Genomic DNA, 25,162 nt, shown 5'->3' on the forward strand with positions numbered 1-25,162 from the left:
GATATATACCTATTTCAATAATTTTGTAACTAGTCAAAGTAAACAACTCTTTTAGAAATGTTAATTAGATTAATTTAAGAGCAACTCAAGAAATTACAACTTAATGTTACATGACTCATCTCCTGCCTCAAAATGATTTTAACCACTCTGATTACAAAACTTTATACCCACCAAATAAATTTGGCTTTAAAAAGCAATTTCTAAATATCAAATTCACTTTCAGAAAGAGCTGACAACGCTAAAGGCAAATATAAAAAAAGTTTCAAGACAACAGCACTGTTGGAATAAACATTTTGAACAAGATTAACACTCATTTGTAAGGGCAAGGGTATAGCTCAGTAGTAAAGTGCATGCCTGACATGCAAGAGGTCCTGGGTTCAATCCCCAGTATCTCCATTAAAAATAAATAAACCTAATTATCTCCCCCACCCCAAAACTCTCATCTGTATAAGAAAATCTGGCATGCTTACATTTATAAAGGAGGGGAATCACTTTAAAGTTCCCATCCTAAGACCACTAGAAAAAAACAGTACCTCATTTAATAGCCCACATACAATTAAAATGAAAAAGACAAATATAAAAAATTTAATATATTAAATAACAAAATATATCAATACCTCATCTGTCATTGAATGGGGAATGAGGTCTCTCAAAATTATAGTGCCCAGAAAATAAAAGCTTATTTACTCTTTCAAAGAACAGCTTTTAGAAAATTATTTTAACAGAAATCTTTCTAAAATGCTTGCCACATTTTAGTACCTCCTTTAAGAGAATAAAACTAATTTGACCTTTTCATGGTTAACTTGTGCAAATCAGTATACCATTCTTTTTTTTTTTTAATATATAGTAGTAATCTTTTAAGGTTTTTCTATGTACTCTCTTTTGTAGAGTAGTCAGGAGGCCAAATGACTTTTATGTCAGAAGGTCAACTTTTCCTTATAGTTGTACATCCTATTAAATTTCTCAAATATTTCTTGCATTTTAAGAATGCAAGAATATTCAAATATAGCTTGCTTATCCTTGTAATCAAATCATTAGATGAAAAAGGCTGGGAAAGCAGAAAGTTAAATCAGTAAGAAATGTGCAAATGTCAATTAGGCTGAGTTCATCTAGAATGAAGAACAGATCTTTAAAAGAGACATTCAAAGGCTTTCTCCTGATTGCTTACTTCCAAAGGAATAAAGTACAGACCAACTGACTGCCTACCAGATGAAAAACTACAAACATGAAATTGCTAAAGGTTAAGATTTTTCATTCAGTCCAAAAGTTATATACAATTTACTCTAAAAAGAAATTATTTTCCTTATACGCAATCTTATTCAAACATATATCGCATCCAAACTTTCAAATTTAAAAAAAAGAAAAAAGATAGTAAGAGGAAGGTAAAGAAAGGTCATTCTTCTTTGGTGGGTCATAGAAACTTTTAGTCCAAAGCAACTCTTTTAAGACCTGCTAATAACTTACCTAAAACTTCTGTAGCTTTTCTAACAAATAGTAAAACGCCCTTGCAAGTGATCGAACCACACTGTATCTTGAAAGTAATTAAAAAGGAGAGGAAAGTAATTTAAATAGGAGAGGAGAAATCAAAGGTAATTTGTATCCTTATTCCAAATATTCAGTTGACTACAAGCAATCCTTGACTTATGTCCTTCAACTTCCAGTGATTGACATTTGGCAGTTTAGTCAATTGACCCTTATGAGAGGGCACCAGACTGCTGGCTGCAACCCATTTTAGTGCATGAAATTAACTTTGTCTTAATCAGCATTCTCTTTTTAATGCAATGGAATAGAACTGAATAGAAGATACCAGGGAGCATCAAAAGTAGTAAGGGTAGCATATAACTGGTTTCAGTTACACTTCTGTTGGTGTGTAATACGACATTATATAAACACAGATTTGGAAATAAAAATCTAAGACTCCTAATTTTGGAATAAATAGGCTTCAATTTTGCCACACTCCAAGAGAAAATTTTAAAGCAACTTGACAAAGTAAACAAATATGGTGAGAGATCAAAAGAGAAAAACTCAAGGTACACAAGTACATCAGGGTGTACGCTGATGAAAAAAATGCAGAAAGATCAACAGCTAATGCTTCGGCTTGATGTGGCTCTGGAAGTTCTCAAAAACACGTAAGGGGGATTACGAAGCAGACAATCTTGGGTCAGTTTCTCAACCTATTAACAAATGATTTAGGTCTCCATTAAGGTTCCCAACAAAATTCTGCCTACAAGAGAGCACTTCTGAATTCCTTGACTCTAAAAAAGAAGGTCATTATAATGAAGTAAAAAAAGGTTTTAAATTCTATATTCCAATAATGTTTCATTAAAATAAAATTTTATGCTAGGTTATATTGTTATGTATTTTACGTAGTCTTTATAAAGTTATATATTATGTAGCACAGTAATTTTTAAGAAGTTAAAATATGATTTAAAAAGAGATGCAGCAAGTCCTTGACCAAAATGTAATCTATTATACCAATGTTTCTAAGAGAAAAATGTATTAAAATTAGATGTCATAAAGCTCCCTTTTTCCAAACAAAAGTAACTACCCACAATAAGTGCAAGGAATGCCTGTATTACCCAAAGGTTTATTTTAAAGATCATTTTAAAGATAAGTTGAGATGAAAATATAAAGTAAGGAAGAAATCTAGAGTAATAAAGATGTTTAAACAATATACCTCTTCCTCCTCCCCCTGGAAGCAAAGGTGAGAATCTGAGTGGACCCTCCAACAAAGTTGGAGGGGAGAGAAAAGCTCTCGTTTCAGGTGAAGGTCGACCCAATGGTGAGGGACCATATGGGGAATGCTCTGGAATAATTAAAACAGCATATTTAAATTCATAGTTTCAATCACCTATACTACAGATTAGAACCTCACTTCAACAATTACCATCGGGTCATCCTATTGCCAATTTAAGTTTATTCCATGTCCTAAATACTAACCATCCCTTGGGCTTTGCTGATTAGAATTAAAAATGGAACCCTATGTTTTTAAAGTCTATCTACCAAATGGACATTCAGTAAATAAAAATATCATCCTCTTGGTAACTAAATACACTTAAATAACCATACCATATTAAGCAAAGGACACTGGTGATATTTTTGAGTTACAGAGGTTTTGAGGGGCATGGCATTCGGTTTTGCTTTCTTTTAGTGGCAGTACACTTCCTGATATTTCATTCAGCTGGTGAGTGTTGTAACATGGAAGGGCTCAGTTTAAATCAGGGCCAGATAGGCTGCACTGGGCCATGAATTACTTGAATAAAGCTTGGGTTTTGAAAAGTAGGGGAAAAAATAGAAAATACTCTGAAGCATCAGAAATTACTTTTGATTCATCACCTCATCACCAGTGAAAATTCAGTTTACATTTACTAGTTCTTTAAGTAAATCACTTTACCTATAAACCATATAACCAAGAGCCTTATTATTTTACAAACTTCACCACTCCCAAATAATGGTTATGCTTTCAAAGATCAAAAATCAGCAACAACATCAAAAACCAAACTTAAATACCACCAAAATAACACTTTTCAAAACATGGTCAATTTTATTATATAGCTTATATAATATCCAAATGGAGTTATAACAAAACATCAAAGCATTATTTACCCTGAGACTTTTGCATTAGATTCAGATCAAAATCCCTTCTGTATAATTCCCCTCACTCCAGATTTTGCTACTATTTGAAATTCAAAACAATCTGCTATCTCTTCAATGTAGAAATAAACTTTCGTTTTAATGAAATTGGACTTTCAAAAGTGAATTTTATCACTTTTCAACAGTTATTAAAAGAAGATTCTACCCATATAACGATAAGGTTTGTTTTCATTGCCCTAGAAGTTTAACTCCAAGTCAACCAAAATTATTTTGAAAAACTTAAGATCATAAAAATGCTAACTCATTAATGAATGGACAGAAATACTATATACATTTTCCAAAGAACTGGTCCTCTCTCTTGGGGATAATAAAGCAAACAAAACTCTGTTTATTAATGTTTTTCCACCTTTTTAATTAATACTTTTAAATAATTTTAAACCAACTGTTTTAATTCTTATTTTTATAATTCAAGCAAATTCCAAAGAATAGTTACTATGTAAACAGTCACAATGTTAACACCATTTAAGCACTCCTTACCCATTCATGCCCCAAAAAAATAATTAATGAGTATCTTACTATGTACCAAGCACTCTGCTTATCAAGGAACTCAAGGCACTAATATATCATCTAACAAAATGCACTGAGAAAGGGAGGCAGCCATTATTTACATTAGTGCTTGGGAAACAAAATTCAGAAACTTGGGAGATTGTGAGAGAACTTAGATTAGAACCCTAGCTCCAAAATCTGAAAAATGTATAAGTAATAGTGTTAATTTATACTAATTTAAACTATATGTACAATATATATAAAAATATATGTATTTTAAATGAGGGGTTAAAAAAAAAAAGACTACCTCTGCCAAATGCTGTATTTGGAACATCAAGTGCATAAGGATCTTTTTCTAAAAGTTCAAATTTAAACTCTGTTTCAGTTAATCTGCAAATAAAGAACAAACATCTCTAAGTTACTCATCCAAGAGAAGCACCCACATTTCAAGAAAAATGCCACTATTGAGTACAAGCTACTCTTCACTATTCTCAACATCTGCATAGAAGAAACAGACCCTTTAAAATTATTCTGACCAAAACACCTTTCCATACCCCCCACTATTTATTTTGGGGTAACAGATTCCTTTTTGCCTAGTGATAGTGATGCTCTGTTGAGGTTTGGCATTGTTTTGTTTTCTTCTTCAAAACCAGACTACAGAAAGTGATATAATCACAGAATCCAAATTTTAGGAAGATCTTGAAGGATTCTCTAAGGTCAATCAGTTCAAGTCTATCATCTTACAACCAAGGAAACTGAGGCTAGGAGCTTAAATGATTTATGCAAAATTAAAATACCAGAGTTAAAACACAGAGCTCCCACTGCTGAGTCATATATGCTTTCCACTGTAATGTTACCCATATGATTCCAATCATACCGTAAAATTGGAATCTGATTAATTCATCCTGCTATTTTACTCCTGAACTTATCTTAAAAATACGACATTTTAAAAGAATCTTGACCATCAGATCTAAATAAAACATTTAATCATTCCATTTTAATTTCTGAGTAGAAAAGACAAGCAAAAAGACTAAAACTAATATTGGATAATGTTAATAGCACATGCTGGCAGGAAATTTTAACACTCTGGGAAGACTTTTACAATCTTCATAGAAAAGCATTTACTATTCCCTTCAATTGTACATTGTATACTTTTATCCTCTTTCATTTTGTTATTGTAAAGCAATACCATCCAATGCAATAAAACCAGGGACAAGGAGAAATAATAAATATTTATTCTATCCATTTATCCACTAAAAGATGCTGATACTCCAAGAATTACCATGTCAGAGAGATTCATCCTTTCTGTCTTCATCCTTTGTAACCTCCTCCTACCTATACTGATTCAAAAACAATTTTTTTAAGTTTCAGTTTTTACAGAAGAATCTTTGAAAGTTTCCTTCTCTGTTAGAGTAATCACTCTGAGACAAGTATTTCTAATAAAAAATCTAGTTAATCCTGGTAAAATAACAGATATTTTACCAGTAGATATGCCGGATTCACTGAAAACAATCCTGTTTATCCTTATAAAAGTGTTAACTAATTAATAAAACTAAGAATAAAAGTCATAACTGAAGTTGTTAAAGTGTTTCCACTAAGATACTTACTTTTGTCTGTTGTGAGCATTTTCTTTCCTTAAATCATTGAGGTTTCTTTCAGCAGTCCGAGCTGCCAACTTAAGGAAAATAATACGTTTTTAAAATAAATTTATGAACATTTAAAATGAAAGATGAGCACACCTAAGTATCTCAATAATGGCAAACAAATATCACAATCACTTGAGTAAGTAAGCATCCATTTTAATAAACTCAACGTAAAAATGTTTTAATTCAGAGAATTCTTTTAAAAGGGAATGAGTTTCATATAACCAGAAGACATGAGCCTAAGGCTGGAGTTTAATCATGTACCTGCCAATAAATGCTTTTGGTGCAGTAAATATCCAACACCATGACAATGTAAGAGGATCCCAGCTTTGGAATGGAGACCAGGGATCATTATGCACAGCAGCACTGGCTATGGCACCACCTCTGGAAAGAAATCACTATCGTTCTGTGAAACTAAAGGTCTCAAATAGCTTCACAGCAAGCTGATACAGGCCTTTATTTTTAAATGGCTGAATATAATCACAGCATGCTGCATGTTTATTAAGTGCACAACACTATACAGATATATTTCTACAGTCTTTTACATTTGTTTAGTGACACTTTTATATTTAATAAAAATCAGAGTATATATGTTATAGAAAACAAAGCTTACACTTAGACCAAGAACATGCAATACTCCCAAACAGTTGTGGGCAAAGGTTAAACTTGTCCAGAATACTGCATGTTTCCCAGTTACTCTGTGGACTCTACAGATTAGAAGCGGCAGTATGCGGCACATCAGGCCTGCCGAAGTTATGCAACGCACTAGAGCAAATGTAAAATCACAAAAACATAGGTAATTAACTCAGTCTATAACTTTTTACAATTAAAAAGCACTATACTATCAAATGCGTTCACTTAAAATTGTGAACTGCACAAATAAAATTAACTTTAACTGGGCAAATATTCATCTAAAATATAGCTTAACCACATTTTAGCACTATCAAAGCGATTCCATGAATCATCTTTCTCCAGTATGTAATCACCTAATTTTGTACTAACAAAAAAGAATACTACACCAACAATTTTAGTTAACAAAATACTAATTCATTTAATTTTGTATAATGCAGCACCGAAATTATTTCTACATGCCGCCTATAGTGTAACATATTTACTCAAGTATATGGCACAAAAAATGCATAAAGTCAAAAGTAACTTCTACTATGATTATAGAATAGTATTTGTTAAAAATACACCTACAACAAAAAAATATAAAAGTAAACTGATGGCAGTGATTCAAACTTGAAAAGTTTACACCTAAAGATTAACAAAACTATAATTCAGTGAATGACCATACTGTATTCTGAATCACTGTATTCAGATACTGAATACTTACAGTATCAAAATAGCATTCTATGAGGTACAGGTGTGAAGGAAAAAGAACCAGTCCCTCTATTAAGAGGCTTAAATCTGTGGTAAGGACAAATATAAATGACCACAGTACTTGCCATAGGACACAAAAAAACATAGTACTATGAGAGTTTAAAGGAAGAAAAAATTAAATCTAACAGGATAGAGCAAAGAAATGCTCAATAGAGAATGTAATATCTGAAATTATAAAATTATAACAGTAAAGAGGTGGAAACAAAGTTTATAAAATGGAAAAGGTTTATATAAATTATAAAACATTCACAGAAAATATCTATGATACAGTAAGAAAGAAGGTTATAAAACTAATATGTGATTTCATTTTTTAAACATATATATGTGCTTTATGTCTAAACAGTCCAAAAAGTGCAGAACAAATTAAAGTGATGCTGCTGATTTCTTCTCTGTACCCTTCTACACGGTATAAACTTTTGTTCAATGAGTATGTATTATTTTTATAAATCTGAAAAAATCTTTTGATTTTTGAGACAAGAAGGGCATATTTTTCTGCATGTTTTAATTTAAAGTCAATGTCATTCTTTACTAAACAAGAAATTCAATATATTGAAAAGAAAAAGCACAAGACTTAGAAACTAAAAGGTCAGTATTTCAATCTCCACTCTACATCGCTAATCATGTGACCTCAGGGTGTTTCCTCGTCTGTAAGACCTAATTTATAATACCTATTTTACAGAGTTACTGTGTGGATTGAATGAGCAATATATATAAAATGTTTATAAGTACAGTGCCTAGAACATAACAGATACTAATAAACATCAATTCCTCTCAATCTTTAAAAATAGTCTGCATCTAGTATTTAGAAAGTGGTGAAGAGTACCAAAGAAGACTAAACTCATCTCCAAGCCCAGCTTAATTCAGTAACAAATCTTCACTGAAACCTCAATATAGAAGCGTACAAAATCTTAGAATTGGGAGGGACCTTGATATTCGATGTATCTAATTTCTCACCCAAAGCTGGAATCTCTACTCCAAGAAATATCCATGCCTAAAAAATACCTTCCAAGCTTCAGTATAACAGTGATAATTTGACATTTACGGAGTGCTTACTATATGTCGGGTACCTGGCTAACAGAAATATCCTTTTTAATCATCACAATAACTATGAAATAGATACTAATGATATCTTTTATCTTATAGGTAAGAGAACTGGTGGCAGGTGATACAGCCAGGATATCAACCAAGACAGGCTGATGCCAGACCCCACATTCACCCACTGTGCAAACTGCTTCCCCTTGAAGACTCTGAGGGACAATTCTTCCGAGGGCCAGCTATTTCTACAGTTCTTCACGTTAGAGGGATCATTCGGACAATTAGTCAAAACCTACATGCTTATTATTTCCTCATACAGTTCCTCTGAGGCTCTGACATGTCATTTCTTACGATGGTCTTTTTCTTAATGTGTAACAAGTAATTCAACAGTGAGAATCAGATACCTGAATGGTACAACTTTTAGAACTAGAAGGGCTTTAGATTATCACTTAGTCCAGCCCCACTGTTTTACAGAGAGGTAAACAGACCTAAGGAACTTTAAGTTATTTGTCCACAATTAGTGGCAATCCAGTGCCTGAAACAAGTCCATGAACATTATATTAACCTCCCCAAAGAAAGTAGAAGCTCCCTGAAAAGAAGCTATGTGCTGAAAGCAGAGAAGGAAAAATCAGATTTTGTGAATAACTGTGTCATACGAAGTATTTAGTTCATAAGGAACATAATTTCACTACTGGCAAAATTAAAAGAAACTGATTTCTGTAAATACTACCTCTATTCTCAGTGTAAAAGTAGACCTTTTACATTGCTCATTTCAATTAGGAAAAAGAACAATTTGGCAAAAGAGCCTAAGATAATTTAGTACTTACCCAATTATCATGTGCTTTTTTCTCATAAGAAATAATCTGAAAAACAAAGTCATTAAAATACTACTGATAACTATTTTTCTTCATTAAAAAAATGCACATCTACCGCTGTGATTCAGTATACAACTCATAAACTCAAAAATAACTCAAGCGTCCCTAAAAAAATAAGTAACATTTTAAAGCAAATTTTCACATACACATGATCTACTCTATTCTGCTTTTAAAACCAAAACTGGAAAAATAAAGACAACTAAAATTTTTGTCTAGTACATGTCTATTTTATCCAATAATCAACTACAACGGGAAGTGCCAATTAAGAGACAACAAGGAGACTGAAGTGGAAAAGACCCCGGTGCTGATATATATCTGTTTATTTACACAACACACATTCCCAAAGCAGCAGCAGGACACATGGCCACTTTAAACAAGGTCTCTTATCACAGAATCTTTGCCTCCCTAGAAATGTTCCACAGCTCCATGCAAAACCTCAAGAGGTATACAATTCGTCAAATAAGTATACTCCTGCATCAAAACAGAGAGATACTAATTCAAACAAATCACAACTGTTTTAGGTTACTTACACACACACACACACACACACACACACACACACACATACCTGTCCTTGATAAGAACGAATGGTTCTCTCCAATTCTTCTTCTAGATCTTTGGCTCGTTTTCTATAAAGAACAAATAATCATTCTGCTATTAACATATACTAAGAAATGATAGAACACTACCTCTACTGAAAATATTAATTAAAATACCTAGAGTGCATTGTTTCATATAACTACAGAATTTCACGTGTTAACCACCTTTATGCGTTTCTAAAGTTTATTTCTGCCTGAGATAATTTCGACATTAATTAAGCTTTAGGAATACTACTACTTGGGTTTACCTAAACCAAAGACCATGAGAAGATTTAGATGGCATACTGGTTCATTTTTATTCTTAAGAAGGATGATATTGGGAGATTTATTCAGATGTCTATAACCTTAAAAGAATGTTAGGAAATTAATGATTTGTGAGAAATAAAATGTTACTTATTATTTTTATAAGACTAACAAGACCATTCCTTCTTTTGGATAAAACTCAAGCTTACTAGTCCTAATGTAAAATGAAGCATCACAATTATTTGGAATACTGCTGAATCTTGCCTCTTATTTTCTCAAGGTTTTTACTATTTCTATAATTTTACCTTTGCTCACTGAGGACTAAGCTAACATAAAAACTAGGCTTATGGTCTTTAAATACTCCTTCATAACTTTAAGTGAGGCTTACTCTCCCTTTCGTGGCATACTTCTCAAATTGATTAACATCATACACATTCTTCCCCCATGTGAACCAAAGAGGAAAGACTTTAAAACTAATTGCATTAATAAAGTTCTTAACATTAACAGAAAATAGGACACCCATATTCAAATCCAACTAATGTGAGAGATTTAAAATCATACACTGAAAGAAAAACATTTCTTCCTTTTTATATTTCCTGTATAAGTGTGTAACAGCAAGATATCTGAACAAAAAATAATGAAACAAAAATACAGGCTTTGTCTGGTTGCTTTAAACATCAAAAAGAAGGGAAAAATATATTCAATACCTATAGGTCTCCAGCTCTTCAGCTGCATGGATTATCTTTTCATCTGCTTTGGAAAGTTTCTCCTCTTTCTCTAACCGGTAATTTTCCTCTACTGTCAATTTCCTTAAAACACAAAGTGTTTTATGTCTTTTACTGTATGTCATAAAATGATCAATTATATATTTTTAATTATATGACAACTGGTGATTAACTTTACTGCTCCCATAAAGCAATATGCATAATACCAATGAAAACATCACATGCAAGAAAAAAAATGTACCTGTGTAAAGATTCTGAGTGTGGAATTTAATACTATAAACTCACACTGTAAAGCATCTTGTTTAAAACAGTACTACTAATATAGAAGTTTTCAAGAGCTTTCTATAAGAATTCATCACAGAAATAAGATTATCATAGGTAAATATTAATAAAAACTATTATAACTGTATATTATTTACCAAGCCTTCCAGTATAAAGAAGTATTGCATTTATTAAACAAGAAGTCATTAATGAACTGTGTTTCAATAACTTTTAAATTGGTTAAGTTGTTAAAATAGTGATTGGACTTCCAGGCCAGTTCTCACACAAACACACACACACACACACACACACACACAAATTTACACATAATGAACCCAAAGTAAATAAAATTTCACAGTAGTAGTCCAACTTACTATTGCTAGTTCTTTTAGCAATAATGGCTAATTTAATGAGCCCTCGAGTAAAGCTTTTCTTACACCTTTACGTACAATATCTTATTTAACACAACAGCTCTACACAAAGGGTACTGTTTACAAAAAGAAAAATGCAGCACAGAGAAACTAAATAACTGGACTGAGGCATAGAGCTAGTAAATAGTGATTCCATTATACTACATCACCCATGTTGTTTCACGTGGTATCATTAATAACACTGGTCCCTAAAGAAATACTTGAACACCACCAGAAAACGCATTTGGAGTCCTAACGGCGGGTGCCTCACCTTTTTCATGACTTTGGGGAAAAACATGACAAACCATTAAAGAAATTCTACAGTACAACGGTAACTGTTTTCTAGTCTACACACTACATTACCTATTGCTTAGGAGGCACTCCTCAGATCAACTGTTTCATAGGTGTTATAAGAAAATAAAAACCATCTCCTTAGGAAAACCATAAAAGTGTAGTGGGCTTGGAGACGGAAGACAGGTGTGTTCCTATAAACTATATAGATTTTAAATGGCCAGAATCCCTGTCACCCCTCCCACTGAGAAGTAAAGTCTATGAACCCTCCTCTTGAATGTGGGTGGGCTCATTAATGATGGAAATTGGGAATTCACCACATTTCAAACTAATGAACAACACACATGCAGCTAGGATTCTACTCAGCTTCCCATCCTTGCTTTGAATATCCACAGAGAATACCTTTTTTCTTTCAAATTCTAAACATTACTCATTAAAATTCTATAATTAAACATTTGTTGTTGTTGTTCAAAAGATACACTCAAGATCCATTCCTGGGCATGTATCCAGAGGGAACTCTAATTTGAAAAGATATATGCACCCCAATGTTCACAGCAGCACTACTTACAATAGCCAAGACATTGAAAGAACCTAAATGTCCACTGACAGATGACTGGATAAAGAAGTTGTGGTATATTTATACAATGGAATACTACCCAGCCATAAAAAAGAATGAAATAATGCCATTTGCTACAACATGGATGAACCTAAAGATCGTTATTCTAAGAGAAGCCAGAAAGAGAAAAAAAATACTATATGATATCACTTATGCATGGAATCTAAAAAAAGAGATGAACTTATTTACAAAACAGAAACAGTCAGTCATAAAAAACAAACTTATGGTTACAGGGGGCGGGGGAGTGAGGTGGGAAGGGATAAATTGGGAGTTTGAGATTTCTAGATACTAACTACTATATATAAAATAGATAAACAACAAGTTTATACTGTATAGCACAGGCACAGGGAACTAAATGTAGTATCTTGTCTACCACCTATAGTGAAAAAGAATATGAAAAATAATATATGTATGCAAATATATGACTGCACATTATGTTGTACACCAGAAATTGACATAACATTGTAAACTGACAATACATCAGTTTAAAAAAAAAAAAGATACACTCAAAAGTATTCCTTTCACCTCAGATAACCCTTTTTCTGTCCGAAGTTTACTCACAATATCTTTCATCCTAACCTAAAAAGAAGGGCCCATTCCTAGGTTTACTGACAGAAACTATTAGGTTACTCTGTAGTTCTTCCATTTAGTCTGATTTATTTCTCTTTTATGCCCAGAGCAGTTGCAAAAGGCCCAGAATTCCATCATGAATAGCAAGTTTTTAAACTCTGAATTGAATCCAAAGCATGATTGAAGTATACAGCTTGGTAGTGAAAGAGTGTAACCTACCACCCAGCACCTGACATCAATGGAGTTTCAATATTCTCTACCAGTTTCCAAATGCATACAACAGAATCTCATTATTCCCACTGGTTATAGTCTATAAAGTCACCACAAGTCTTAAATTAGCAAACACTGAACTACTGCTCCTAAAGGAAATACACCATTAGATTCCTAAGAGCTCGGATCATAGCATTTTTATCAATCAACATATAACCCTGTTTTATGTGTTTCTGGTTAAAGAAATCTCATTTAATATATATTGCTGATTCATAAAAATGAACTCATGGCCAACCACATTAGAACTCATGTCTGAACAAAGTTTATCTGACATATGTATTTTCTCTATAAGGCACAGCACACCACTACCTTTTTGCACTTAGGAACACTAGACAGCATTTCAGTACTACACTTGGGGGCCATTTAAAATGGCTAAATCACTAAAAAAAAAAAAGCACACAAAAACACAAAAATGTGGCACTAAATAAATTTACTGCAAAAAGGGCACTTGTTTACAAGAGTAAGAGCTGAAACAAGAAGGCAGAGTTCTTGTTTGACCTCAACTGGGAACATGCACATTGGGCAATTCAGATCTTCCACTGTTCTGTCCAAGTCTGCAAATGACTACTAAAGCTTTGCAAGTACTGCTTTTGAGGTTACAGATGAATTTCCACAAGTAGGTGAATTTGCAAATACAGAATTTACAGATAATGAGAATCAACTGTAGTAACTTCCGTTAAGTTTTTAAAGAGGCTTGCAAGTCTGTTACATTTTGTTTCATTTAACGATGAAAAATGTGATAGTGGTATCTGAAAATCTGCTGTCTCCAGATAGGTATCTCAACGGTCTTCTGTGTAAGTATGCATTCAGGCATCAGTATACACACGCACACACAATCTTTCAGTATAATATATAAAAGCACTAAACATATTTATTCATATATCCAACAAATATTTATTGAATACCATGTGCACAGTTTCAGGCACTGGAAATAAAGAAGAGAAGAGAATGAGGTAACTCACTCATGGAGTTTACATTAAATGTAGGGAATTATAAAAAGATAATCAATCACCAGAGGACAACAGCAGCAATAAGGAAAAATAAAGCAAGATGCAAGACAAGAGGATAGGGAGGGGCAGGTATTATTTCAGTTGGAGGAACCAGGGAAGGATTCTTTCAGACAACATTTGAACCTACACTCAAATGAGGTGAAGGACTGAACCTTACATACGGAACACCATTCCAAGGCAACAGGATGAAGTACAAAGCACTCTAAGGTACAGATGTCTTAGCATGCTAAAGATCATCAAAAAGGCCAGTGTGGCTGGAAGATAATAAGGGAAAAAGAAAACAAGCTAAAATTAAAGAGGCTGCCCAGGGCCAGATCTCGTAGGGTCTTATAGGCCATGGTAAAAACTTTGGATTAAATTCTGAGTGTGATGTACAGGCATTTGGAGGTTCCAAGCAAGAGAGTGCCAATACCCCTAACTTACATTTTAGAGGGCTATGCTACTGAAAGCGAGTACAGGAAGCTGAGAATGGAAGGAGGGAGACCACTCATGAGGGTATTGCAATAAACCAGGTACTAATGCATGACGGCTAGGATCAGAGTACTAGAATGAAAGGTGGGGGAAAGTGGTCAGATTCAAGATATAGAAAAGCTGACAGAATCTAATGAGAGAATGAATATTGGATATAAAAGAAGTCAAAAAAAAAAAAAAGAAGTCAAGGAGGCATAAGCAGCTGCTCTAAGCAGTTCAGCAAATGACACTAGCATTTACTGAGACAAGGAGCAGCTGGGCAGGAGCAATTTACACAAGGGAGAGAATCGGTTTTACATAATCAGAGATGGAATTAATGGATAGTTCAATTACTAGAATGTCCACCTAGATTCCCTGACCTACCTAGCCATATTGTGACATTTAATCAGCAGTCATGTGCCGGCTATTTAGTAGAAGTTAAAGAGGATTTTGTGAATTAGCTTGGAAATTCCAATATCACTTATATTTTCTTCCTTGAAGAAAAAGTGTTTCAAGATGAAATAACCTTCTTAAAAATGAATTGATGAAATGTAACCCAATAATAAATTGAGAACTTTGAATAATAACATAAACTCAACATGTGACATTTTTAAGCTATTTTACTTGCCATTTAGTGGAGTTATCAATGTAATTTTATTACCTGTGAAGTGTCATTTCATTTTCTTGATACAGTTCAGCCATTACTTTAAGTTTCTGCTGAAGCTTTTGAGTCTCACTTTCAAACTGTGTATTTTCTGACTGCAGAGATGCTTGCTCAGTCTGGAGATTTTTAATACACTCTATAGAAAATGTTTTAAAATCACAATTAAAGAAGTAAATATTCTAAGTTGCACATTAATATTTCATAAAAATAAATTATTAATAAACTCTTTCCAACAACAGAAAATCTATAAGGTACTGTTTACCCAAATGCCTTTTAACATTTTAATTAAAGTTATATAAATTGTTATAAAATTTTTTATCACTTAAAGATCTTCCAAAATCTTCAATATTCTAACTCTACTATCTAATTTTTTCAGTCTAGGAGCTAAAAGCCAATAAAATTCTCAAGGTTTTAGTGATGAGAGTTTTATAGGCAAATATTTAGTTCAATATTTTCTGTGAAACTACTTTCACAGAAATGAACAATGCTTTTTTTTAATCGTTTTTTTTTTTTTAACTTTCTCTGCTAATACATAAATTCAGCCCCTTTTAAGCCAAAATTTTGATATTATGCTATAAATCAAGCTAGGAATTTAGATCTTCTGATAACAAATGTTCCAAAGTCCTGCTAGCTTAAGCCAGATCAAGACTGAAGAGAAAAATATCAATTTTAGGTTTGCTTCAACTGCTAAGCCACCTAAAAGAATCATCTGTAGAAACTAAAATAAACAATTCTAAACAGTAACTGTTTATATTTTATAATTAGTGCATCAACTATATTGTTTTAATTTTTTTATCAAAGTATAGTTGATGTACAATGTAAGTTACAGGTGTACAGTACAGTGATTTGCAATTTTTAAAGGTTATACGCCATCTATAGTTATTACAAAATATTGGCCATACTCCCTGTGTTGTATAATATTTACTTGTAGCTTACTTCATACATAATAGTTTGTGCACCAACTGTTTTTAAAACCTCATTTCTCTTCCAACATAACCTAACTCCTTTAAGACTGGGGTGCCATCACCTACAACATGTGTATGAATCACTACCACATATCTTAATACAAGTCAAAATTCACTCTGCCTAAAGAGGGCAGCTTCAAAATCATACTAACAAGTATTAAAATATTATTAATTATATGTAATAGTATATAATTATTCTAAAACACCTATTAAAAATGTACACACCAAAATGATAGTTTAGGTAAATACATTAACATTAAATAAGTGTGCAGAAAATTGTCCACATCTGTCTATTAAAAATAGAAATTTTTAAATCTACATCTGTTAAGTCTGTTGACCTAGGCTTTTAGCCATTGCCATTGCTAAGTCTTAATTCCTAACAAGCCACTGTTAAGTCACTTAACAGACAATAATGTTGAGTATTGTCTCTATTAAAATTGGATCATCTATTTTATATATAGTAGTTTGTATCTGCTAATCCCCAAATCCTAATTTATCCCTCCCTCACTTCCAAACTACTATATATAAAATAGATAAACAACAAGGTCCTACTGTATAGTACAGGGAACTATATTCAACAACTTGTAATAACTTATAATGAAAAAGAATACGAAAAATATATACATATATAACTGAATCACTATGCTGTATCCAGAAACTAACACAACACTGTAAATCAACTACACTTTAATTTTAAAAATGTTTAATTGGATTATCTCTATTTAAAAAATAAATAAATAAACCACACTTAAATCTTCATTATATCTTTGTACTTCTACCTTAACTATTTGGTTTCAAATCCTCTTAAAAGAGCACTGTAAGTGATTACCAAAAAGGGCCAAATGAGAGGAGAAACAGTTTAGAAGAAAACCTTCCTGTTATAAACGGAGTATCAATTACAGAAATGTATCTTTCCTGACACATTAAAAAAAGAAAGTTAGATTTGGAAGAAGGGTACAGACAAACACAAAATCTCCAAATGCTAATTTTAGAAACTAATAGAGATTTGCCAAGAAACTCTATTAAGCGATGGGGTAACTGGTGAGCAAATTCCTTGCTATTATAGCACTTAGTACACAATTTTTCACTACGAGTCTGTTAATGTACTCAAATACAGCTCCTTAAAAACAGGCATATCTGTATCTTTTCCTCCTGAAAATTTTGGCTTTTGGTACTATGTTTTACATACAGCAAAACTTTTTAAAGTTAATATTAATGTTTTTCAGAATCCAAAAATAATCCAATTACCAACATCATGTGAATAGGGATATGACAATTTTTTAAATTATCTGTATCTCTGGTGGTTCAATCTTTCCAAAAATGTTTTATTATACAGTTCACTTATTGTAGAAATTTTTGGGAATAGAGATAAGTAAAGAGAAAACAGAAATCTGTTCATAATCCCATATTCAAAGAGAGTCATTGTTGATATTTAAGAATGTCCTTCCATTATTTTTTTATGCTAACAGTTACAGTGAAATTTTTAAAAAATGGAATGTTACTTATATCAAGTTAAAAAAATTTCAAACATAACTAACAGAATTTGTTTACTTCAAAAAAAAAACCACTACCACCAAAATAAGTAAAAATGTTTTCAATGAAAAAACACTTCAGTTCTACAGGTCTAACATTGCTCCTTCACTCTTATATGATGCTAATATGCTATTCATGTACATTAAAGAAGAAAACTATACTGTAAAAGGATCTATAAAGTATAGCAGTACTAAAAATCAATTTTACAATTAACACAGGTTTAATTAAGAGTTTTAACTTGCTACATTTTAATATCTAAAACCATACCACACCTATGACACTGAAATTTAAAGTATAGTTTTACCATTTTTTTAAATAATGCCATTATTTTAATTTTATATAAATATGGAGAAAATGATGACTTTACAAACAATAATGAAAACTCAGGACTAAGTTTCCACAAATAACCAACAAAAGTAGAAATTTTTTTAAATCTAATTGTATCTCCCAATTGATTCAATTAATGCTACCATTCTCTATAAAGAGATGTATTTATTTAGAAAAACTTCATAAGTATGTAGATTACCTACCTGTAAGCTCTTCTTTTGCTTTATCCACCTCTGATAACTGAGTATAAATTTGGTTTCTTTCTCCTTCCAGAGTTTTTAAAGAAGCATTTAACTTCAAAGAAGGGAGAAGAAGAAGGAAAAATAGTAACATTAATCAATTATAACACACACAAAAAAAAACTCAATATACCATCCCAAACTTTTGAAGCTCTTTTATCATTTTGATGAAATTACCAGCTAGACTACATACACCAACAATGCAGCTTCCGTCCTGGAAAGTTAGCAAAGTCATCAATAGTTGTAACTCTCAGAAGAAGAACAGAGAGGATCAGTGACAGATGCTTAAACAGTAGCTATTTGCTTTCAGCACCTAAGTTCTGATTAAGGCAACCTTCAAACTACATTACCAAGCCATCACACAGATCAATAAAGATAGGATACCACTATTAGGATGAAAAAGAGAGGAGACAAAACACAAGAAAATGAATCTAGTATTCACTTCTCGAAACACGGTATGAGGCAATAGGCGATCAGAAAATACTGAGACCAGAGGATGAAGAATGCTCATACAGGGAAGTATGGGAGAAAATACACTAAACATTTAAAATATACTCTTTACCCAAACAAATGAGTGCACATTTTGAAAATTATTATAAGAAATTCTAAAAATTAACAATATAAATTTCTAGTTATTATAAAAAGAAAAAAGCAAATGAAGAAAATTCTGATCATTTCTAAAAATTCTGATCACTTACATGGTAACTATAAAATAGACTTTTAAAACGGTTACTAGGACATATGGATTTAATCCACGTTCTATTTCTTTCTCTATATTCTTTATGTTTTATGTGGCAATACAAACCTTAGCAGCATGAATCAGTTTCCTCAAAGCTCCTTTTGGTTGATTATCTATAGTGAAAAACAGAAACAATAATAAGTTGAGAAAATAATGCGATGCCACAACATACATTCAAATGATTTTATCAGTTCACTCAGCCAGAGCCTTATAATCCTTCTTCTTGCTACAATAAAGAATTCAATATAAGGCACAACGGTCTTGGACCTGCCCTCAGGAAGCAGAAACTAAACAAAGAAAGCACTGGAAGTACCACAGTATTATCTAACAAGGTTCTTTACCCTACTCTAAGAACAGGGTTATAGCAAGGATTTGGTATTCACTTAAATACAGCCCACAGTCTCAATTAGTCTTAGAATCCTTCAGCATACAAAATATAAGTGGAATTATACTTCAAATTAAAATAACATTCAACAAGCAGGAGTTTTCTCTTTAGAAAAAGAATTATTTCCGATACTCATTACTATGTATAAAACAGATAAACAACAAGGACCTACTATATCACACAGAGAACTACATTTAATTTCTTGTAATGAGCTATAATGGAAGAGAATCTGAAAAATATATGTGTGTGTGTGTGTGTGTGTGTGTGTATACATATACACACACCTGAACTGCTTTGTTGTACACCTGAAACTAACATTGTAAATAAACTACATGTCAATAAAAAATAAGAATTAAAAAAAACATTAAGAAAAGAAAAAATTATTTCTTATGAGATAAAGCAGAAGTGAAAAAGTATAAACAGAACTATATGTATTTACTTTGGAATGTACTTTTCTTCTAACACATTCATGCTATCATTAAAGGAAATCTTTTAAAAATCTCACCTTCTCCCTAATAAATTTATTAATTATACAGAGGATGGAGGGAGAGAAAAGAGAAAGCACACAGAAGTCACGAGAACTAAAGCTGGGGGAAACTGGATGAAAGATACATAAGACTTCTCTTTACGGCTTTTACAACTTCTATGAGTCCATAATTATGTCAAAACAAGATGTTCCATTTTTAAGAAATTGGCTGGAAAATACACTAAGTGGCTATAGTGAGTCTAACCTTTGCCTGAGCTTCCAGACTGCAACCAGCAATGGCAGTAAGAATTTGGGATGGCCAAGATTAAAGTACTGTGATTATCTGAACCATCTAACCAAAGCAAAAAAAAGTATCCTGAGGCATTCACTTATATAACACTCATTTTTAAACTACTCACCCATCCACCTGAGTACCTTACAGTACAGGGGAAAACAGGCATGAAAATGATTATGATGCAGTGTGAAGACCACCGTAATGAAGATACATATGTACAGCCAATAAAAGGGAGGGAGGCTGTAGGTCTGTCTGAGGGGTTGGAGAAAGATTCAACTGAAAAGGTGGTATTACAGATGAAACTTAACTAAAAGGGACAGTGAGAGAGGGACAGAATATCACACAAGTGTATAAAGAATGTGGTGCACATGGGGAACTAAAAGGAAGCACAAGAGCCAGGCATCATTTTTAGCAAGAGTGTGAGTCACGACGTAATCCCTAAGTGCGCACCATTTTCTGAATCACTCTTCAGTTCCAATTCCAAGTTATCATCATGAGTTATGTCTTCTCCAAGTACTGCAGCCCAGTCTTTCATCTTTAGCAAGCGCTCAGTCAGAGACTTGACATTTAGCAAAGGGGGAAAAAAAGAGAGAAGGTAATGACTTGTTCTAATGGCTTTACAACTTCTGTAGTTCAAAAATCAGTCCACATAGATAACAGTACATGAGTTCTCATTCTCCACCTGGCATAAGCTATGTAAATACTCTGGAAAACAAACAATTACTGACTATTAAACTTTTCAAGTTAAAAAACCAAAACTGGGTATTCCTAAAGCAAATAAAATACTTGATAACGGCCCATTTTTGCTAAATGTATCACATGACTATAAAGTAACAAAACATTTTCTTATATAATATTTCTCACTTGCCACAGATAAGTGGTATTAACATGAGAGTAAATTTGGTGGGGTGGGGGGAAGGGATAATTAGGTTTACCTATTTATTTATCTATTTATTTATTTTTAATGGAGGTACTGAGGACTGAACCCAGGACCTCATGCATGCTAAGCATGAGCTATATTGCTACTGAGCTATACTCTCCCCTCAACATTAGAGTAAATTTTACATGAAGTCACACATACCCACAACTGAGATAAATGCCATATGAAAAGATCAGATTTCTGGTTCAACTTATTCAAGTAAACAACTAGATGAGGCACTTAACTGACATAAGGGAAAAAATGTCATAAAAAAGAATCTGAACTGGAACATTAGAGGTTTTCCAACAAACTTTTGGAATTTTCTTGAATAAAGGAAGATTTTCAAACACTATAGAGAATAAAATAGACTATTCCAGTATTTCTGTGGAAGGACCCACCTAAAAACCCTGCTCTACAATTTCTACCCTTCGATCTCCTCCCTCTTGAGAGTTCCAGGCACAAATATCATGGCCTACAGCTTTGAGTTCTTATTCTGTTAGGAAGAGTCACAAGTCCTCTAACAGAGTGAGTTTAGGGAAAAAAATAAAACAATATGCAAATTATGAATATAACTCCTGAAGATGGAATCTTGAAAATATTCTTAGTAGCAACGTAAATAGCATAAATGTATAGCTTTCAAGATGACAATGTCTACTTCTCTGTGCAGACTACGGAATGTTAGCTTTACCTCTTATCACTCATTACTCACATCTGAGTATCTGTCTGCAGCTTGACTGCATAAGATTTCAAAGAGTAGGCAGGAAAAAGTGGTAGGAGGGAGAGATAGGGAGTAGGATAAAGTCAACAAATCCTAACAGTTACACCAATTATTTTATTCCTAGTGGAGTCAAATTTCAATTAGGTTTACGTTTTACAAAGTACTCATCTCTGTGAAAGTACATATACCAGTTAGTCTAGGTATTAAAGATAGTCAGTCAATACATATAATTTCATTAATCTAATTTCTAAAATTCCTTCCAACCTCTTCTTTTTTTTTTAATGGAAGTACTGAGGACTGAACCCAGGACCCTGCGCATGCTAAGCATGTGCTCTACCACTGACCTATATCCCTCTCCCCTCAATCTCTTGTCTTGCTTCATTAAATACCTAGGCTGAAATACAGGGTTGGGAGGGGAAGGGGGATGGGGAAGGACATGCAGAATGTAGATATGTATATATGCTACAAATCTGTAAGTCTTCAAGGAGCATTTGGCAGCAAGGATAACAACCCTGGTACAAACTGGAACATATGCCAAAAAGGACACCTCCTCAAATGTGGCCAAATAAATTATCAAAATAAAAATTGCTAAAAACAAAAATTTTCAAATTTAAGAATTAGCATAAAATTCTGGCTGACTCAGTCACAAACCAGCAGGGGAATTTACCTTAATCTGATTTTCTTTATCACACAGAATTTGTTCCATGTGTACTTTGGAGTCTTCGAGTGTTACTTTCTGTTTATTAAGTTCACTCACTTGTTCTCTCCATTCTTCAGCTTCTTGTAAAAGCTAAAATTCAAACCCAGAAAAAGAAAAGCAACTCATATTATCTTATCATACTTATGTGTAGAGGCACTTATTTATGTATCTAGGTGTATCACTAATAAATATCATACAACGCAACGTGTCCCTGAGAAGGGAGAGAGAAAAAGGAAGGGAGGAAAGAAGAGAGAGGGGGACAGATGAATGGAACGAGGAAAGAAGGGAAGGAAGTGAAAGAAGGAAGGAAGGCCTCCGGTTTTCAAAGAACTTTCAAAACAGGGGTAATGTAAAATAACAGACGCAAATATTCTTCAACTGAGTAACATAACAAGTTTACATCAAATAAAAAGCTTTCTGAAACAAACATATCATTAGATTCAGCCACTCCTTACCATTTCTTATACTCCACATAAAATGCCATACCTTACATTAAAATTTATTTTTTAGTCATGTGCTGTTTTGTAGTTAAAATAACTAATCTTCAGAAATACCATTAATCTGGCACAGATCAAATTCTACATAAACAATCTTTCACTATATATACTTTCACAGGAGATGAAAGACTTTCTGAACATGACACAAAATATACAGATCATTATAAAATATAGACTTAACTAAATAATGCTTAAAAGCTTTATAAATCAAAAAATTACAAATAAAATTTTAAAAAAGATTCCTAGAAAGGAATTCTTATATCCACCATATAAAAAGACAGTATCAATCAATTAACATACAAAGAGCTCTTAGAAGTCAATTAGGGGCCAAAAAAAAAACCAACAACAACAAAACAAACGAATGAGCAAGCAATTCATAAAAAAAATTGAGCCATACAAATATGAAAAAAAAGGCCAAATTTAAAGTCTTAAAACACTATTCTATCAAATAGCAATTACTGGGTTTCTCTGCAAAACTCAGACTTCATCAGCATATTCCTTAGCACAAGAAAAAACTAATCCTTTTCCATTAATGTATAAGATGACACCAACAGATAAAAATAAATGGGAACTGAAGAAATTTTGCATCTGGTGATTAGGTGGTCTCTCGTGAGTTACTACAGAGACTGCATACAGAGCAAGCCGTTTTTTAAGGTTAATGTAAGAGTGTATGAGAACATGGAATCAGTGAATACAGAACAGTTTGTTTCAAGGACTTTGGTGATTAAAAAAGAGTTAGATGAAAGCAGCTATAAAAGAGTTAAGACAATCTATGTGAAATTTTTCCAAAGTAGAAAGGTCCACTTTTTTTCACAAACAAAAACAAATATCTTTATTGTTTAGGTATCATAGGTAAAATATAAAATGAAGATTTACACAGAAAATTTTAAAATTTTAAATTTTAAAGTCTATGTCACATCCAAAGTTCAATTAATTTCACTAATAGAGAAAATCCTAATTGATTTTTGTTCCTCGTTTATTTATTTTTCATTACAATCCTTTTGGTGGGGGAGGTGGGAGAGGGGTTGGGGCTAAATTTTTAGAAAAGATGACTTTTGATTATAACACAGCAAATTTAACACAGGACTTACCACTTTCTCCTGAAATCTACTAAGATGACAGAAAAGAGGTTTAGGAGAAAAAAGCATAAACCCATAAGGAAAAAGAGAACAGGTGATGAAGAATAAGATAACTCCAGAAATGGAAAGTTGAAAGAGACGGAAACATAGTAAAAGACTACATAGAACTAAAATCTAAGGTGGAAGACAGGAAAGTCTAAAAGCAGCTTGATTGGATACAACCCAGAAAGACTCAGAATTTAGAGGCAGAAGCACTGGGTTATAAGTGGAATGAAAAGAGGAGGAATGCCCAAAAGTCTGCATGAAAAGCAGTTAGAAAATCTCCCATGTTCTCCTTGTACGTACATACACACACACATTCTAATTCTCGGTCCACCACTTCCTCCGCCACACCCCACTGTCTTTCACATGCACATGCACAAACACATACTTACACACATACATACACATCTGTCAAAAGCCTAGAGGGTTGTTCTCTGGAGAGCTGGAACCTAAAACTCGGGGACATCTGAACCAGGTGAAGGTGGGAGTAACATACTGAAAACGCAAAAGCATTAACTGAAAGCTGACTTACTGAGTAGTGAGATACCAGCCCACCACCACCTCACTAAGCTGCTGTCCTAGATGCTGGCAAACAGGCTTATACCCCACAAATGGGAACTATGGAGGAGTCACACCTGTGGGAGGTGGTCTTTGGATACCAACAACTGGGGATCCTCCAATGAAACACTCTAGCCAGATTACCCCATAGAAGGGCCCAGGAGAAACACACACAAAGCTTCCAATTAGATTTGGAGAGTTTCACTATTAATGAGCAGACACCCATGAATCACCAAACATCTGAAAAAAGAAACTCTTACATAAAATACAAAAGCCAAAACAGAAAATAAAGGAACTCAAAGGAAACAAGACAACTCAAAGATCTGAAAAACACTTCAAAAAAAGAAAAAATAATATCCTCAGCAAAGACAGATACTGAATCCATCAAACCAGAAAAAGGCATAAGCAAAAGAAAACAAAAACTCTTATAAGTGAAAAATATCAGAGAATAAGTGAACAAAAGCTCCACAGAGACAAAGTAACCAAAAAGGACATTTTTAAATAATTACATGTAT

The 25,162-nt window shown here is 33.0% G+C and overlaps 1 protein-coding gene across 15 annotated transcripts in view; it reads right to left on the reverse strand.

The window, feature by feature from the left end:
• Positions 1–25,162, reverse strand: part of MIA2 (MIA SH3 domain ER export factor 2) — an 81,208-nt gene that overhangs the window by 12,548 nt on the left and 43,498 nt on the right. For 11 of the 15 annotated variants that reach the window (XM_010967028.3, XM_045504287.2, XM_010967026.3 and 8 more), the window contains 11 exons: positions 22,439–22,561; positions 20,585–20,693; positions 19,055–19,101; positions 18,214–18,304; positions 15,183–15,321; positions 10,626–10,727; positions 9,645–9,705; positions 9,029–9,064; positions 5,748–5,815; positions 4,448–4,530; positions 2,678–2,806 (listed from right to left, as the gene is read on the reverse strand). In XM_010967028.3, coding sequence (XP_010965330.2) covers positions 2,678–2,806; positions 4,448–4,530; positions 5,748–5,815; positions 9,029–9,064; positions 9,645–9,705; positions 10,626–10,727; positions 15,183–15,321; positions 18,214–18,304; positions 19,055–19,101; positions 20,585–20,693; positions 22,439–22,561 — 988 coding nt within the window. The remainder of the gene's footprint in view (positions 1–2,677; positions 2,807–4,447; positions 4,531–5,747; positions 5,816–9,028; positions 9,065–9,644; positions 9,706–10,625; positions 10,728–15,182; positions 15,322–18,213; positions 18,305–19,054; positions 19,102–20,584; positions 20,694–22,438; positions 22,562–25,162) is intronic. The other 4 variants (XM_045504288.2, XM_010967031.3, XM_010967030.3 and 1 more) reach the window with 2 other exon arrangements.

Source organism: Camelus bactrianus, chromosome 6 (assembly GCF_048773025.1).
Source record: "Camelus bactrianus isolate YW-2024 breed Bactrian camel chromosome 6, ASM4877302v1, whole genome shotgun sequence".
NCBI classification, from domain to species: Eukaryota; Metazoa; Chordata; class Mammalia; order Artiodactyla; family Camelidae; genus Camelus; species Camelus bactrianus.